Source organism: Ranitomeya variabilis, chromosome 1 (genome assembly GCF_051348905.1).
Source record: "Ranitomeya variabilis isolate aRanVar5 chromosome 1, aRanVar5.hap1, whole genome shotgun sequence".
NCBI lineage: Eukaryota > Metazoa > Chordata > Amphibia > Anura > Dendrobatidae > Ranitomeya > Ranitomeya variabilis.
The window spans coordinates 321,416,041-321,434,856 of NC_135232.1; the positions used below are offsets into that span (position 1 = coordinate 321,416,041).

General features: G+C 47.2%; 1 protein-coding gene across 1 annotated transcript in view; it reads right to left on the reverse strand.

The window, feature by feature from the left end:
• LPCAT4 (lysophosphatidylcholine acyltransferase 4) overlaps window positions 1–16,971 on the reverse strand; it is a 76,901-nt gene extending 59,930 nt beyond the window's left edge. Inside the window, exon 1 of the mRNA XM_077298052.1 lies at window positions 16,651–16,971. Coding sequence (XP_077154167.1) covers window positions 16,651–16,764 — 114 coding nt within the window. The 5' untranslated portion in view covers window positions 16,765–16,971. The remainder of the gene's footprint in view (window positions 1–16,650) is intronic.
• Window positions 16,972–18,816: the final 1,845 nt, after the last annotated feature.

Sequence of the window (18,816 nt, forward strand, 5' to 3'; positions counted from 1 at the left end):
CGGGGATTCCGCACACATAGGAGTGCATTGATCTGCTTACTTCCCCGCATGGGGCTATGCCCACCATGCGGGAAGTAAGCAGATCATGTGCGGTTGGTACCCAGGGTGGAGGAGAGGAGACTCCTCCACGGACTGGGCACCATATAAAATTGTTAAAAAAAAAAAAAAAAAAAAAGAATTAAAATAAAAAAAATAGCGATATACTCACCTTCCGATGGCCCCGGAGTCTTCCCGCCTCTCAGCGGTGCATGCGGCCACTTCCGTTCCTATAGATGCTTTGTGTGAAGGACCTGCGATGACGTCGCGGTCACGTGACGTCATCGAAGGTCCTGCACACAAAGCAACTATAGGAACGAAAGCCGCTGAGATCGGGGGCCATCAGAAGGTGAGAATAACAAATTTTTTTTTAACATTCTATCTTTTACTATTGATGCTGCATAGGCAGCATCAATAGTAAAAGGTTGGTCACACTTGTCAAACACTATGTTTGACAAGTGTGACCAACCTGTCAATTAGTTTTCCAAGCGATGCTACAGATCGCTTGGAAAACGCTAGCATTCTGCAAGCTAATTATGCTTGCAAAACGCTAGTGTTTAGCAGGAATATGCATGCCAATTCCGCATGCGATATACCCGCGGCAGGAGTTGCAGAATTGCCACGGAAATTTCCGCGGCAATTCTGCAACGTGTGCACTTAGCCTTACTTTGCCTTAGGTCGATTTCACACATCCTGATATTTCCGGTATTGGAAAAAACAGTACCGGAGATATCAGTGTCCGTGTGTAATACTTGTGGCATAAGTGTGGCAACCGGTGACAGGCTGCGTTCCCAGCCGCCCTGAACTACAGTGACCTTAGCACTGAGAAAAAGTCACTGAGTTGACCGTAGTTCAGCTCCTTGAGTTCACCGCATTTGAATGGGTCTACGTGTGCACGTATTTCCAGTACGTGTGAAAACTGTCACCACACATACCAGACACACTGACATCTGAAAGAGACCTTAAACGTATAACCCTATCAATTATGACACAAAACGCACAAATACCTGTCTCTTGGATGGTTGGACACGTTAACCATATGGAAGCATACAAAAGGTTTCTATTTTACCAAGTTATCCTTTGTTTTTAGCTATGTATATTACTAAAATAAAAAGTTAAAAAGGATATAAATACACTGCTCAAAAAAAATGAAGGGAACACTAAAATACCACATCCTGGATATCATTGAATGAAATATTCCAGTTGCAAATCTATATTCAGTACATAATGGAATGCGTTAAGAACAATAAAACAAAAATGATCAATATAAATCAAAATGAATATCCCATGGAGGTCTGGATTTGGAAGGACACTAAAAATCAAAGTGGAAAATCAAATTACAGGCTGATCCAACTTCAGTGGAAGTGCCTCAAGCCAAGGAAATGATGCTCAGTTGTGTGTGGCCTCCACGTGCCTCTATGACCTCCTTACAATGTCTGGGCATGCTCCTGATGAGGCGGTAGATGTTCTCCTGAGGGATCTCCTCCCAGACCTGGACTAAAGCATCCGCCAATTCCTAGACAGTCTACATTACAACACGGTGTTGGTGGATGGAACGAGACATGATGTCCGAGATGTGCAAGATTGGATTCTGGTGTAGTGAACGGGTAGGCCAGTCCATACCATCAATGCCTTCATCATGCAGGAACTGCTGACACTTCAGCCACAAGAAGCCTAGGATTAGCATGCATCAGAAGGAACCCAGGACACCTCCATATGGTCTCACAATGGGTCTGAGGACCTCATCTGTTGTGGATTCTGTTTGTGGGCTCCCTCTGGTGGTTACTGCTGGTACTGGGTGACTTTGGTGGGTTGCGGCCTTTGGTTTCCACCTGTCCATCAGTGGCTGGGTGTTTCCTATTTTACCTGGCCTTTCTGTCATTTCCCTTGCCGGCTATCAATGTATTCAGATGTGCTCTGTTTGGTTCCTGCCTACCTGCTCCCAGATCTTTCAGGATAAGCTAAGTGCTGATTTTCAGTTGTTTGGTTTTTTGTCCAGCTTGCTTATTAGGTCTCTATGCTAGCTGGTAGCTCTAGTGGACTGAGGTTCTCCCCATGTGCCATGAGTTGGCACATGGGTTCTTGTAATCTCAGGATGGTTTTTTGATTAGGGTTTTTTGCTGACCGCTCAGTCCCCTTTTGTATCGTTCTGCTTTCTAGTTTACAGCGGGCCTCAATTTGCTAAAACTATATATATCATCTCTATGTGTGTGCCTTCCTCTCATTTCACCGTCAATACATGTGGGGGGCAACTATATCTTTTGGGGTTCATTCCGCTGGAGGCAAGTGAGGTCTTTATTTTCTCTGCAGTGCTAGTTAGCTCTTAGGCTGGTGCGTGGCGTCTAGAACCAACGTAGGCACGCTCCCTGGCTATCTCTAGTTGCGTTTGTCAGGCGTAGGGCAGCGGTCAGCCCAGGTTCCATCACCCTAGAGCTCGTCCGTAATATATTTGTACTTTGCTTGTCCTGTGCTATCCCTAGCCATTGGGATTCATGACAGTATAGCCGGCCCACAAAGTGTTAATTGTTTGGGCTGAAGCAGGAGAAAGAGAAGTGTTTAAGGGAAATTTTTTTTTTTTTTTTTCCCCCCTTCAGAGTTTTGCTGCCTAGCCCTTAATTGCTGTCTAGCTGCTTCTTACCTCCTCTTAACCCTTGAATGGCTCTGATCTTAGCTGTTTAACATGGATGTCCAGAGTTTGGCTTCCAGCCTGAGTAATCTCGCGGCAAAAGTTCAAAACATACAGGATTTTGTTGTTCACACTCCCATGTCTGAACCTAGAATTCCTATTCCAGAGTTCTTTTCTGGAGATAGATCTACCTTCCTGAATTTCAGGAACAATTGTAAATTGTTTCTTTCTTTAAAATCTCGCTCCTCTGGAGACCCTGCTCAACAGGTCAAGATTGTAATATCTTTCCTGCGGGGCGACCCTCAGAATTGGGCATTTGCATTGGCACCAGGGGATCCTGCATTGCTCAGTGTGGATGCGTTTTTTCTGGCATTGGGATTGCTCTATGAGGAACCTAACCTGGAGATTCAGGCTGAAAAGGCTTTATTAGCCCTATCTCAGGGGCATGATGAAGCGGAGATATATTGTCAGAAGTTTCGGAAATGGTCGGTGCTTACTCAGTGGAATGAGTGCGCCCTGGCTGCAAACTTCAGAAATGGTCTTTCTGAGGCCATTAAGGATATTATGGTGGGGTTCCCTACGCCTACAGGTCTGAATGAGTCTATGGCTATGGCCATTCAGATTGATCGGCGTTTACGGGAGCGCAAACCCGTGCACCAGTTGGCGGTGTCTTCTGAACAGGCACCTGAGACTATGCAATGTGATAGAATTCAGTCCAGAAGTGAACGGCAAAATTATAGGCGGAAAAATGGATTGTGTTTCTATTGTGGTGATTCAGCTCATGTTATATCAGCATGCTCTAAACGCACAAAAAGGGTTGATAAATCTTTTGCCATTGGTACTCTGCAGCCTAAGTTCATTTTGTCTGTGACTCTGATTTTTTCACTGTCTTCCATTTCCGTCGATGCCTATGTGGATTCGGGCGCTGCCCTGAGTCTTATGGATTGGTCATTTGCTAAACGCTGCGGTTTTAGTCTGGAACCTCTGGAAGTTCCTATTCCTCTGAAGGGAATTGACTCTACACCATTGGCTATGAATAAACCGCAGTATTGGACACAAGTGACCATGCGCATGACTCCCGTTCATCAGGAGGTGATTCGCTTCCTTGTACTTTATAATTTACATGATGTACTAGTGCTTGGTCTGCCATGGTTACAAACTCATAATCCTGTCCTGGACTGGAAAACAATGTCTGTGTTAAGCTGGGGATGTCAGGGGGTTCATGATTATGCACCTCCGATTTCAATCGCTTCATCTACTCCTTCTGAGATCCCTGCGTTTTTGTCTGACTATAGGGATGTTTTTGAGGAGCCTAAGCTCAATTCGCTCCCTCCGCATAGAGATTGTGACTGTGCTATAGAATTGATTCCTGGCAGTAAGTTCCCTAAGGGTCGTTTATTTAATCTGTCACTGCCAGAGCATACTGCTATGCGGAATTATATTAAGGAGTCCTTGGAAAAGGGACATATTCGTCCATCTTCGTCCCCTCTGGGAGCAGGTTTTTTTTTAGTGGCAAAAAAAGATGGTTCCCTGAGGCCTTGTATAGATTATCGCCTTCTGAATAAGATTACAGTCAAGTATCAGTATCCATTGCCATTATTGACTGATTTGTTTGCTCGCATTAAGGGGGCTAGGTGGTTCACTAAGATAGATCTTCGCGGTGCGTATAATCTGGTGCGGATAAAACAGGGTGATGAGTGGAAAACCGCATTTAATACGCCTGAGGGCCATTTTGAGTATTTGGTAATGCCTTTTGGACTCTCCAATGCTCCGTCAGTCTTTCAGTCCTTTATGCACAATATTTTCCGTGAATATCTGGATAAGTTTATGATTGTGTATTTGGATGATATTTTGGTGTTTTCTGATGACTGGGAGTCTCATGTTCTACAGGTCAGGAAGGTGTTTCAGGTTCTGCGGGCCAATTCTCTGTTTGTGAAGGGCTCAAAGTGTCTCTTCGGAGTCCAGAAGATTTCTTTTTTGGGGTACATTTTTTCTCCTTCTACTATTGAGATGGATCCCGTCAAGGTTCAGGCGATTTGTGACTGGACACAACCTACATCTGTTAAGAGCCTTCAGAAGTTCTTGGGGTTTGCTAATTTTTATCGTCGGTTCATTGCTAATTTTTCCAGTATTGTTAAACCTTTGACTGATTTGACTAAAAAGGGTGCTGATGTTGCTGATTGGTCTCCTGCGGCCGTGGAGGCCTTTCAGGAACTTAAGCGCCGGTTTTCTTCTGCTCCTGTGTTGTGTCAACCAGATGTTTCACTTCCTTTTCAGGTTGAGGTTGATGCTTCCGAGATTGGAGCGGGGGCGGTTTTGTCACAGAGAAGTTCTAATGGCTCGGTGATGAAGCCATGTGCATTCTTCTCTAGAAAATTCTCGCCCGCCGAGCGCAATTATGATGTGGGTAATCGGGAGCTTTTGGCCATGAAGTGGGCATTTGAGGAGTGGCGTCATTGGCTTGAGGGTGCTAAACATCGTGTGGTGGTCTTGACTGATCACAAGAATCTCATTTACCTTGAGTCTGCCAGGCGTTTGAATCCTAGACAGGCTCGTTGGTCATTATTTTTTTCTCGTTTCAATTTCGTGGTTTCATACCTGCCAGGTTCAAAGAATGTGAAGGCAGATGCTCTTTACAGGAGTTTTGTGCCTGACTCTCCTGGAGACTCTGGGCCTACTGGTATCCTTAGGGATGGGGTAATATTGTCCGCCGTATCCCCAGACTTGCGACGTGCATTGCAGGAGTTTCAGGTGGATAAACCGGATCGTTGTCCACCAGAAAGACTGTTTGTTCCGGATGATTGGACCAGTAGAGTCATCTCCGAGGTCCATTCTTCTGTGTTGGCTGGTCATCCTGGAATATTTGGTACTAGAGACTTGGTGGCCAGGTCTTTTTGGTGGCCTTCCTTGTCTAGGGATGTGCGTACCTTTGTGCAGTCTTGTGAAGTGTGTGCTCGAGCTAAGCCTTGCTGTTCTCGGGCCAGTGGGTTGTTGTTATCCTTGCCCATCCCGAAGAGGCCTTGGACGCACATTTCCATGGATTTTATTTCTGATCTCCCGGTTTCACAGAAAATGTCCGTTATCTGGGTTGTGTGTGACCGCTTTTCTAAGATGGTTCATTTGGTGCCCTTGCCTAAGTTGCCTTCCTCCTCTGAGTTGGTCCCTTTATTTTTTCAGAACGTGGTTCGTTTGCATGGGATTCCGGAGAATATCGTTTCTGACAGGGGATCCCAGTTTGTGTCTAGATTTTGGCGGACGTTTTGTGCCAAGATGGGCATTGATTTGTCTTTCTCGTCTGCATTCCATCCTCAGACGAATGGCCAGACGGAGCGAACTAATCAGACCTTGGAAACTTATTTGAGGTGTTTTGTTTCTGCTGATCAAGATGACTGGGTTGCTTTTTTGCCACTGGCCGAATTTGCTCTTAATAATCGGGCTAGTTCGGCCACGTTGGTCTCTCCTTTTTTTTGTAATTCGGGGTTTCATCCTCGTTTTTCCTCTGGTCAGGTGGAGCCTTCGGATTGTCCTGGAGTGGACGTGGTGGTGGACAGGCTACATCAGATTTGGAATCAGGTGGTGGACAATTTGAAGTTCTCAGGAGAAGACTCAGCAGTTTGCTAATCGCCGTCGCCGCGTGGGTCCCCGACTTCTTGTTGGGGATTTGGTGTGGTTGTCTTCTCGTTTTGTCCCTATGAAGGTCTCTTCTCCTAAGTTCAAGCCTCGGTTCATCGGTCCTTATAGGATCTCCGAGATTCTTAACCCTGTATCTTTTCGTTTGGATCTCCCAGCATCGTTTGCTATTCATAATGTGTTCCATCGGTCGTTGTTGCGGAGGTATGAGGTGCCCGTTGTTCCTTCGGTTGAGCCTCCTGCTCCGGTGCTGGTGGAGGGAGAATTGGAGTATGTTGTTGAGAAGATCTTGGATTCTCGTGTTTCCAGACGCAAACTCCAGTATTTGGTTAAGTGGAAGGGTTATGGTCAGGAGGATAATTCCTGGGTGGTCGCCTCCGATGTTCATGCGACTGATTTGGTCCGCGCCTTCCATAGAGGTCACCCTGATCGCCCTGGGGGTTCTCGTGAGGGTTCGGTGACCCCTCCTCAAGGGGGGGGGTACTGTTGTGGATTCTGTTTGTGGGCTCCCTCTGGTGGTTACTGCTGGTACTGGGTGACTTTGGTGGGTTGCGGCCTTTGGTTTCCACCTGTCCATCAGTGGCTGGGTGTTTCCTATTTTACCTGGCCTTTCTGTCATTTCCCTTGCCGGCTATCAATGTATTCAGATGTGCTCTGTTTGGTTCCTGCCTACCTGCTCCCAGATCTTTCAGGATAAGCTAAGTGCTGATTTTCAGTTGTTTGGTTTTTTGTCCAGCTTGCTTATTATGTCTCTATGCTAGCTGGTAGCTCTAGTGGACTGAGGTTCTCCCCATGTGCCATGAGTTGGCACATGGGTTCTTGTAATCTCAGGATGGTTTTTTTGATTAGGGTTTTTTGCTGACCGCTCAGTCCCCTTTTGTATCGTTCTGCTTTCTAGTTTACAGCGGGCCTCAATTTGCTAAAACTATATACACTCACCGGCCACTTTATTAGGTACACCATGCTAGTAACGGGTTGGACCCCCTTTTGCCTTCAGAACTGCCTCAATTCTTCGTGGCATAGATTCAACAAGGTGCTGGAAGCATTCCTCAGAGATTTTGGTCCATATTGACATGATGGCATCACACAGTTGCCGCAGATTTGTCGGCTGCACATCCCAAAGATGCTCCATACAAGGCAGGATGGATCCATGCTTTCATGTTGTTTACGCCAAATTCTGACCCTACCATCCGAATGTCGCAGCAGAAATCGAGACTCATCAGACCAAGCAACGTTTTTCCAATCTTCTACTGTCCAATTTCGATGAGCTTGTGCAAATTGTAGCCTCAGTTTCCTGTTCTTAGCTGAAAGGAGTGGTACCCGGTGTGGTCTTCTGCTGCTGTAGCCCATCTGCCTCAAAGTTCGACGCACTGTGCGTTCAGAGATGCTCTTAGGCCTACCTTGGTTGTAACGGGTGGCGATTTGAGTCACTGTTGCCTTTCTATCAGCTTGAACCAGTCTGCCCATTCTCCTCTGACCTCTGGCATCAACAAGGCATTTCCGCCCACAGAACTGCCGCTCACTGGATTTTTTTTCTTTTTCGGACCATTCTCTGTAAACCCTAGAGATGGTTGTGCGTGAAAATCCCAGTAGATCAGCAGTTTCTGAAATACTCAGACCAGCCCTTCTGGCACCAACAACCATGCCACGTTCAAAGGCACTCAAATCACCTTTCTTCCCCATACTGATGCTCGGTTTGAACTGCAGGAGATTGTCTTGACCATGTCTACATGCCTAAATGCACTGAGTTGCCGCCATGTGATTGGCTGATTAGAAATTAAGTGTTAACAAGAAGTTGGACAGGTGTACCTAATAAAGTGGCCGGTGAGTGTATATCATCTCTATGTGTGTGCCTTCCTCTCATTTCACCGTCAATACATGTGGGGGGCAACTATATCTTTTGGGGTTCATTCCGCTGGAGGCAAGTGAGGTCTTTATTTTCTCTGCAGTGCTAGTTAGCTCTTAGGCTGGTGCGTGGCGTCTAGAACCAACGTAGGCACGCTCCCTGGCTATCTCTAGTTGCGTTTGTCAGGCGTAGGGCAGCGGTCAGCCCAGGTTCCATCACCCTAGAGCTCGTCCGTAATATATTTGTACTTTGCTTGTCCTGTGCTATCCCTAGCCATTGGGATTCATGACACTCATCCCAGTGAATAATGGCACTCAAGAAATGCCTCCTCATACCATTACTGACCCACTGCCAAGCCGGTCATGCTGGAGGATGTTGCAGGCAGCAGAACATTCTCCACAGCATCTCCAGACTGTCACTTGTGCTCAGTGTGAACCTGCTCTTATCTGTGAAGAAAACAGGGCGCAAATGTCGACTGCCAACCTTGATGTCCTCTGGCAAATGCCAATCACCCTGCACAGTGTTGCGCTGTAAGCGCAACACCCACTTGTTGATGTCAGGCACTCAGTCTATTTCTGACAGTTTGAACAGACACATGGATGTTAGTGGCCTGCTGGAGGTCATTTTGCAGGGCTCTAGCACTGCTCCTACTGTTCCTCCTTGCACAAAGTAAGATGTAGCGGTCCTGCTATTGGGGTGTTGCCCTTCTATGGCCTCCTCCGCGTCTCCTGGTGTACTGGCCTGTCTCCTGGTATCTGCTCCATGGTCTGGACACTGTTCTGCCCGACACAGCTACCCTTCTTGCCACAGCTCGCATTGATGTGCCATCCTGGATGAGTCGCACTACCTGAAAAACTTCTGTGGGTTGTACACACCACCTCATGCTACAGTACCTCTCGGAGTGAGAGCAATGAAAAGTGACCAAAACAGCCAAAAAGGATGAGAACAGAGAAATGGTCTGTGGTCACCCCCTGCGGAACCACTCCTTTATAGGGGTTGTCTTGCTAACTGCCTATCACTTCTACCTGTTTCTTCCATTTACACAACAGCAGGAGAAATTGATTCACAATCTGTGTTGCTTCATAACTGGACAGGTTGATTTCACAGGAGTGTGATTGACTTGGTTACATTGTGATGTTTAAGTGCTCCCTTTATTTTTTTTGAGCATATATTTCAAGATACACAACCCTTTCCCCCCCCCCCCCTTTTCCCATTTGTGCAAATAAATTGCTGCCATATTGGTTATCACCTTTACGTTAGCCTCCCATCTAACTACTAGTAACAAAAGGATTCCCCGAAAGGGACATAAGATTCAGGAACATCACAAAAAATGCAGCCCTATTTGCCAATACCAGGATACAATATTAACCCCTTAGCGACAGAGCCAATTTTGCCCTTAATGACCAGGCCTCTCTAGAACGAGTCAACGGATCCCACTGATTAAGAGATTGTTTTTTCGACATATTGTATTTCATAATAGTGGAAACATTTGTTCAATATGACTTATTTTATTTGTGAAAATATTGTACATTTCACAATTTTGAAACTTAATTCTTATGCCCTTAAATCAGAAAGTTATGTTACACAATATTGTTAACATTTCTCACATGTCTACTTTACATCCTTTTTAAACTTGTATTTGGTTTTGTTAGGACATTAGAAAGATTAGAAGTCGATCAGCAATTTCTCATTTTTCCAACAAAATGTAAAGACTTTTTATGGACTGCATTACACTTGAAGTGACTTTGGGGGGGGTGGGTATATGACAGAAAATACCCAAAAGTTACACCATTCTACAGACTGCACCCCTCAAAAACCACATTCAAGAAGTTTATTAACCCTTCTGGTGCTTCACAAGAACTGAAACAATGTGAAAAAAAAAAACTGAACATTAACTTTTTTTCCACAGACATTTAATAATCTTTATTTTTTTTTATATAGCGCTAACATATTCTGCAGCGCTTTACAGTTTGCACACATCATCATCACTGTCCCCGATGGGGCTCACAACCTAAATTCGCTATCAGTATGTCTTGGAATGTGGGAGGAAACCGGAGAACCCGGAGGAAACCCACGCAAACACAGGGAGAACATACAAACTCCTTTGAGATGTTGTCCCTGGTGAGATTTGAACCCAGGACTCAGCGCTGCCAGCGCTAACCACTGAGCCACCGTGCTGCCCTGACATTTCACTTTAGCACCAAATTGTTATTTTCACAAAGGTAACAGGAGGAAATAGACTCTAAAATATGTTGTGCCATTTCTACAGAGTACGCTGATACTCCATATGTGGGGAAATATTACTATCTGGGTGCACAGCAGGGCTTGGAAAAGAAGGTGTGACATTTTGGAATGCAGACTGATGGAATGGTCTGCGGGCGTCGTGTCGCATTTGGAGTGCTTAAACAGTGAAAAAAAAAAAACAAGTTACATTTTGGAAAGTACACCTGTCAAGGATTTTATCCAGGGGTATAGTAAGCATTTTGAACCCACAGGTACTACAAAGAACTTAGTAACATTAGATCGTCACACAAAAATTTTGTTTTGGCTCCAAATTAGTAGTTTTCACAATGAATAATAGGAGAAACAGACCTCAATTTGCTGCGCAATTTGTCCCGAGCGACACTATACCCCATATGTGGATAAAAACTTCTGCTTGGGCACATGACTGGGCTAGGAAAGGAAAGAGCGCTATTTGTCTGGTACAGATTGTGAATGCCATGTTGCATCTGAAGAGCCCCTGACATGTGAAAACAGCAGAAATCCCCCACATGTGACCCCATTTTGAAAGCTAGAACCCTCAAAGAAATCATCTAAGGGTGTAGGGAGTATTTTTAACCCATAGGTGCCTCACAGAATTTTATAACATTGAGACATGGAAATAGGACTTTCTGGAGAATTGCAAATCTGCCAAATCTGTAGTACCCACACATTGTGTCCCCATACAGTGTAGAGCTGCTATACACTGTTGCACCCCCATACATTGTGCCCAGCTTGTACTTCTGGCGATACACACCCATAAATTAAGTGCCTGTCTCTCCATTACAATAATGCCAAACACGTGGGGCTCAAAAGGAAGTGAGTATTTGGATTTGGGAGTGCAGAATTCACTGGATTTTGTTTGAGGGGGCAGGAGCCATGTTGCTATTCCAGAGTCTTTATTCTACGTGGGAACCCTCTATAGTTCCAGTGACAGACCTGAGTGGGGGCTGGTTTTGTGCAGGATAAAATAGGGATTCTATTGATAACATTTTGGGGTACATCATTTTCGAGAATAAGGCTGGGATCATATTCTTGTGTTCTACACGCTGAGAACTTCAGACGGGGTTTCTGTTTAAATCCCACAAAAACGCGATTCAGACAAACCCCCAATGAAACAACCCACCATGAGGCAGATGGCGACACATTGTACTTCGTTTGGAGTCTGCTCCGACAGTCTCTTTTTAGGCGTGCACAGATCTGTGGTCGCCCACACCTCTGCACTAAAAAGATGCCTAAAATGATAGGACATTGCTGGAACACAGACCAGTCCAAAGTGACTTCATCTGCCTCAAGAGAGTGGTTCCATCTGGGGTTTGTCTAAATCGCTGTTTGGGGGAGCTTACACAGAAACCCCGACGTAAGTGCTCAGCAGAGAGAGCAGGATAAATATGAGCAGAATCAATAGTGAGGTGATCCAAAAAATAAAATCGTGCTATTCATGCATATATAATCCCATCTGGGACACCCAGACACTATGTAAGGAGTGATATAGGGTGACCAGAAAAAGCACAACAAGAACAAAATTGTAGAAAATTAATAGACAATCTTTATTATGACCATAATAACATACAAATATATTTACTAATAAAAAGATGCCGCAAATTCGAGGGACGTTATGGCTAAGGACCCTGTTAAACATCAATTGCCAGGACAATAATAATAATATAAGAAATTGTTGTAGTTAATCAGGAGATCTGTAGCAAGCTAGCATTCACAAAACCACCAAAAACTGTCAATTATAAAGTGCATGTGCAAAGTACAATTGTGGTGACAATGTAAGCTGGCACAGAAAAAAAGAGGAGTTAAAGGCTTAATGCGTAGTATCCCTTTAAAAATATATTTGTACAGGGCTAAGATTAGCCTAAGGGGTATATGCACCTGAATCCTTGCACTTATTTATGGCATAAGATGAACTTATGATGATGTTGACAATAATTATAGTCCCTTCTGGCTATTGTGGCAGAGTAAGCATGGGAAGAAAGTCGTAAGAAGTGTGGACGAAATGTGCGTCGGGGTGGAGGGATGTGGCACGGACCCCCTGCATCATATTGTGTAAGTTGTTCTTCTTAGGACTTTCTGCCCATACTTACTCTGCCACAATAGCCAAAAGGGACTATAATTATTGGAATAGATAATGTGCCAGTTTCATAGAGCGGATCGTTGCAGATGTGGAGATACCAATTTACTTACCGGTAGTTCCACTATAGAACACGTATAATTTTTTATTTTGATCACTTGTCTCACACTGCAGTGCTCCTGTACAATAGTGCATGTGGGCAGTGTCTCACTGACAGACTCCGCTTATGGCCGGGGTCACATGTATTTCTATGCAGCCACACGCTCCGGTCCCGAGTACCGGCGGCAGTGCCAGGACTTGATGCGCGAGTTTCTCGCATTGAACTCGCAAGTGTGAATCTGGCCTATAGCTGGATCTCACAGGCCACCGTACCCTGGGGTCATCACATGACCTCAGGGTACCATGGTAACCATCAGGACATGCGATTCTCATCACAGGGTCCGATGGTTACTAAGGGGGTCTTGTGACCGCCTTGCAACAACCTAAATACCGCTGTTGTGATTGTCAGCAGTATTTAAGGAGTTAATCCTCCCTGATCAGTTTCAAAACCAGCCGGGTCCAATACTGCAGGGTGTCAGTTGTCATGTACAGCTGACACCTGCGGAAATCACCGCCGCAGGGTAGCGCTATTCCCCATCGCCATTTTAAAACTGCAAGGGGATAAGGCCCCTTAAAGATTACCGTTTTAATGCATATCGGAGGTCGTTAAGAGGTTAATGCACAACAGGATACAGCACACCCCATGATAAAGGCCGAGACAGCAGGAGGTTGCCTAGCATAAATGCACATGGTTAAGGCCAAGGTTGTTTCATCAGTATTCTGCACCTGCGCTGCCTCGGCCTTGTTCTTAGGGGCAGCTGCATCCTGTAGTGCATTAATATGGTGTCCTGGTATTGGTAAATATGGCTGCCATTTTCTGTGATTTATTTTTTTTACTAGTAACAAAGTGGTATTGAGTGACAGTTAGGGTTGAGCGAAACGGATCGTTCATTTTCATAAGTCGCCGACTTTTGGCAAAGTCGGCGTCTCATGAAACCCGACCCGATCCCTGTGTGGGGTCGGCCATGCGGTACGCGATCTTGGCGCCAAAGTCGCGTTTCGTATGACGCGTTTAGCGCCATTTTTTCAGCCAATGAAGGAGTGTGGGCAGAGTGATGACATAGGGTTAGGGGCGTGCACGGCTATCATCATTTTATCGAGAGAAAAAAATAATAAAAAAATAATAATCCCCATTGACGTGCATAGCGTTTCGTGTTCCGGACGATCCTCGAATTTTCGCAGTAATCGGCCGATTTCGCCCGACTCGACTTTTCAAAAAGTTGGGTTTCGCGAAACATGACTCGACCCTAAAAAAGTAAAAGTCGCTCAACCCTAGTGACAGTTGTTGAAAAGTGAATAAAAACAGAAAAAAAAAAAAAAAAAAAAAAAAAAGGGTGTCGCAACAAAAAACAGGAGCTGATCTTGTCATCTGTCAATTAGCACTAATATATGATCACATTTAAAGGGATTGTCAGACTTCCCAATAAAAAAAAAAATGAAAAGGAAGTGCATGTGATTAAGCAGGTTTTTTTAAGAAATAAAAAAAAAAATATAAAACATGTACACTAGTGCCCTGATGGTGAGGGTACTGAGTACAGGAAAGCAGCAGACCGATACATAGACTGTGTGAAAGTCCGTGAGGTGAAGCTGAAAATCTAATTACAAAAGAATCTGTTGCGCTGTCCACTCACTTTTCGTAATTAGGTTTTCAGTTTTTTCTTCTTTTTTAAAGACCCTATCTGAATGTTTACATTATTTCTTTTCCATGTTAGAAGCCCTTTAATTGTATGCAGATCGGTGTGTGTCTGGGTGACTATGTATCCGGCTGTCTTCGAGCTCTCAGTCCACAGCTATATGCTCCTGCCTCTTGACCTGAACACTACTAATAGGGTCTCAGGACCCAGACATTGATCTGATCTTTTCTAAAGGGCATACAACATAGAAAAGTTATGCAAAAGTTTAGTTACTCTTTAAACCAACAAGTATAAGAAAAAGCTAGCTCAAGGTGAGAAAAGTATTTTTGATTTTTTTTTACGGCTATTGATGAGCCGATTATAAAGGGGTTGTTGGGTACTTTATATTGATGACCAATTCTCGGAATAGGTCATCAATACCAGATTGATGTGGGTATGATGCACGGGCACCCTTACCATCAGCTGTTCCCGCGGCCAATCATTGAGCAGCGGAGTTACACAGCGCCGTCAACTTCATAGTGGCGGCAACAGGGTACTGCACATCCTCCATTATTCAAGCATTTATTTTTTACATTTAAAAGCTTATTATTTACTTTTTTTGGTCCTCACTTAAAATTATACACTGCCATAATTAAGAAATTCTACTTAAATGGTGCTGTTAGAAAAGGACAGCTGGAACCAGCAGCGTATGGTGCAAGCTCAGCTCCTGTACGGAGATTTTCTGGAAGGGGTTCATAAAAGTGGCACATTTGGATTAGTAAATACAAAAGCAATGTGTTATCTGTACAACCCCCGCTTTCCATACTAAATGGTTAACACAAGTGCTATGAAATGGCTCCCAGCAATGTACATAGAAAAATAAGACACAGCGGCAATGAAGCAGGACGTTCTGGCTCTGCAATCCATTAGTGTTCGCACAATAACTATTGTAAAGCGTCTTCCACAACGAATCACACAAAGCATTTTTTCTGAAAAATTAACAAGGTTTTCCTTCAATTCACTATAAAACACCCAACGTGAAGTGTGTTTTGCAGGTATTCCTCAGGTCACGAATGGTTTCCACTTGCAGCATTTATTATAGATGCTTATACAGCGGCATTAATTCCACAGCACTTTACCATCGCTGTCCTCGATGGGGCTCACAGCCTAAATTCCCTATCAGTAGGTCTTTGGAAAGTGGGAGGAAACCCGAGACCCCGGAGGAAACCCACGCAAACACGGGGAGAACATACAAACTCTTTGCAGATGTTGTCCTTGGTTGGATTTTAACCCAGGACCCCATCGCTGCAAACATCTAACCACTGAGCCAAAGGCTGCCATATGCATGCTGTAGGGAAGGCGTTTTACCTATGAGACCTGAAAATGTCCGAAAACACTAAGTGTTAAATTTCAATTAACCCTGGGGTTTTAAAATGTGTTTTTCAAGCATTTTATCCCCCAGGTAACAAGACCATTAGAAAGTCCTGAAATATACACAGAGCTGCCCTTCGAATGTAAATGGACCTGTCATGGGGGACTATTAATAGCTCAATTGTGATCCGCAGAGAGATCCGATGAAAAGGCGGTATTAATAATGTATACGTGGATACATAATGCCAATACTATACGTCACTCCAGCTCGCACACATCTCTTTTATAAAAGGGGCACAGATCCAGAGAGAATTAGTGCCCAGAGATAGAGATATTAGAGAATATATATATATATATATATATATATATATATATTCTCTAGGTTTGCCTGTCAGCAGCGCTGTATACACTCCTATAGTATAGAGCTGTTACACGCCACAAACTGCCATGTTTCCGTGGTTACTAATTAGCAGTTAGTGAGGTTAGGCCTGTTACCCAGACTCACAAACACTGCTGTCTTGTCAGAGGTTTGTGGGCCAGAGGCCATGTATAAGGTGAGCGCGCACTAGGAGGCGGCTATAATACAGAGTGACTGACCTATAGGTGTCACAGACAAGGCACTGTCCGCAGCCCGGACCCTCATGGCCACAGAGGCCCACCGTGTGTGTACTGTATGGCACAGGCCACATGAGCCAGTCCAGGGCTCCTCACATGCACTGCATAGCTACAGAGCGGAGCAGCCAATCAGAACCCAGCTAGCACTTCCCCAGGGTAGGGTCACAGATAAAAGCAGTGATATGATTGGTTGCTAGGGAAGCCTGCACTAGTGAGGATACAGGAGGAATGTGTGCACTTCTCCTTAGCGAGGACCCCCTTATCCAGACCCCATAGAGTAGGGTATAAGGGGAGTGTGGAGACCCTGCCAGCCTCAGTAGTGCAGCCCTGCGCCTTCTAGCTGCACTCCCCTCAGGTTTCTGCATTGCTCCTCTCCCACCCACTGCACAACTTTCCACCCGTGGCAGAACCACAATCCCCCCTTCTCCCCATATTTTCCAGGTGACCCCTCACATCTTTTCTCATTCCAGCTCACCCTTAATTTCTGCCAGAAGCCCTCCGGGTGAAACTCGTGCAGGAAGGGGTTAAACGGGGTGCCCTCTTCCTCTTCGCCCTCCACTTTGTCCCGAGGCACGGCGGCATCGTCCATACTCCCGGCTGCTGTACTGGCCTGGGCCCGGGTGGGAACGGCTCCGAGGATGTGGGAGGAGTCACCTCTTCCACCGCCTTTATTAACCCTATCGCTGCTGGAGTCCCCGCGCCGCCGTGTGCGGGGAGACGATGACGGTCAAGGCTGAGCGGACTGGACTGGACGAACCCGTTCTGCTTCATTCATGGCTCTTATATAAAGCCGGGCGGAGAGGGAGGCGGCAATGGCACGTGCCCAGCTCATGGGCGGGAAACTGGCTCTGATGACTGCTGACCGCACTGTGTGACCTTGTACCTGTGAGGCTGCACCATGACCTGTGTAGACTGCCTCAGATATTTACATAGAAGCGTTTACTGCCACTGACTGTTCTGTAATACACTAGTGGTCTGAGAGGGGGACACGCTGGTGGTCTGAGAGTAGGACGCTGGTGGTCTGAGGGCGGGACACGCTGGTGGTCTGAGGGCGGGACACGCTGGTGGTCTGAGGGTGGGACACTGGTGGTCTGAGAGTAGGACACTGGTGGTCAGAGAACGGGACACGCTGGTGGTCTGAGGGCGGGACACGCTGGTGGTCTGAGAGTAGGACACTGGTGGTCTGAGAGTAGGACACTGGTGGTCAGAGAACGGGACACGCTGGTGGTCTGAGGGCGGGACACGCTGGTGGTCTCAGAGTAGGACACGCTGGTGGTCTCAGAGCGGGACACACTGGTGGTCTGAGAGCGGGACACGCTGGTGGTCAGAGGGCGGGACACTCTGGTGGTCAGAGGGCGGGACACTCTGGTGGTCAGAGGGCGGGACACGCTGGTGGTCTGAGGGCGGGACACGCTGGTGGTCTGAGGGCGGGACACGCTGGTGGTCTGAGGGCGGGACACGCTGGTGGTCTGAGGGCGGGACACGCTGGTGGTCTGAGGGCGGGACACGCTGGTGGTCTGAGGGCGGGACACGCTGGTGGTCTGAGGGCGGGACACGCTGGTGGTCTGAGAGTAGGACACTGGTGGTCTGAGAGTAGGACACTGGTGGTCAGAGAACGGGACACGCTGGTGGTCTGAGGGCGGGACACGCTGGTGGTCTGAGAGGGGGACACGCTGGTGGTCTCAGAGTGGGACACGCTGGTGGTCTCAGAGCGGGACACGCTGGTGGTCTGAGAGCGGGACACGCTGGTGGTCAGAGGGCGGGACACTCTGGTGGTCAGAGGGCGGGACACTCTGGTGGTCAGAGGGCGGGACACTCTGGTGGTCAGAGGGCGGGACACTCTGGTGGTCAGAGGGCGGGACACTCTGGTGGTCAGAGGGCGGGACACTCTGGTGGTCAGAGGGCGGGACACGCTGGTGGTCTGAGGGCGGGACACGCTGGTGGTCTGAGGGCGGGACACGCTGGTGGTCTGAGGGCGGGACACGCTGGTGGTCTGAGGGCGGGACACGCTGGTGGTCTGAGGGCGGGACACGCTGGTGGTCTGAGGGCGGGACACGCTGGTGGTCTGAGGGCGGGACACGCTGGTGGTCTGAGGGCGGGGCACGCTGGTGGTCAGAGAGCGGGGCACGCTGGTGGTCTGAGGGCGGGACACGCTGGTGGTCAGAGAGCGGGACACTGGTGGTCAGAGAGCGGGACACTGGTGGTCAGAGAGCGGGACACGCTGGTGGTCAGAGAGCGGGGCACGCTGGTGGTCTGAGGGCGGGACACGCTGGTGGTCAGAGAGGGGGACACGCTGGTGGTCTGAGGGCGGGACACGCTGGTGGTCTGAGGGCGGGACACGCTGGTGGTCTGAGGGCGGGACACGCTGGTGGTCTGAGGGCGGGACACGCTGGTGGTCTGAGGGCGGGACACGCTGGTGGTCTGAGGGCGGGGCACGCTGGTGGTCAGAGAGCGGGGCACGCTGGTGGTCTGAGGGCGGGACACGCTGGTGGTCAGAGAGCGGGACACTGGTGGTCAGAGAGCGGGACACTGGTGGTCAGAGAGCGGGACACGCTGGTGGTCAGAGAGCGGGGCACGCTGGTGGTCTGAGGGCGGGACACGCTGGTGGTCAGAGAGGGGGACACGCTGGTGGTCTCAGAGT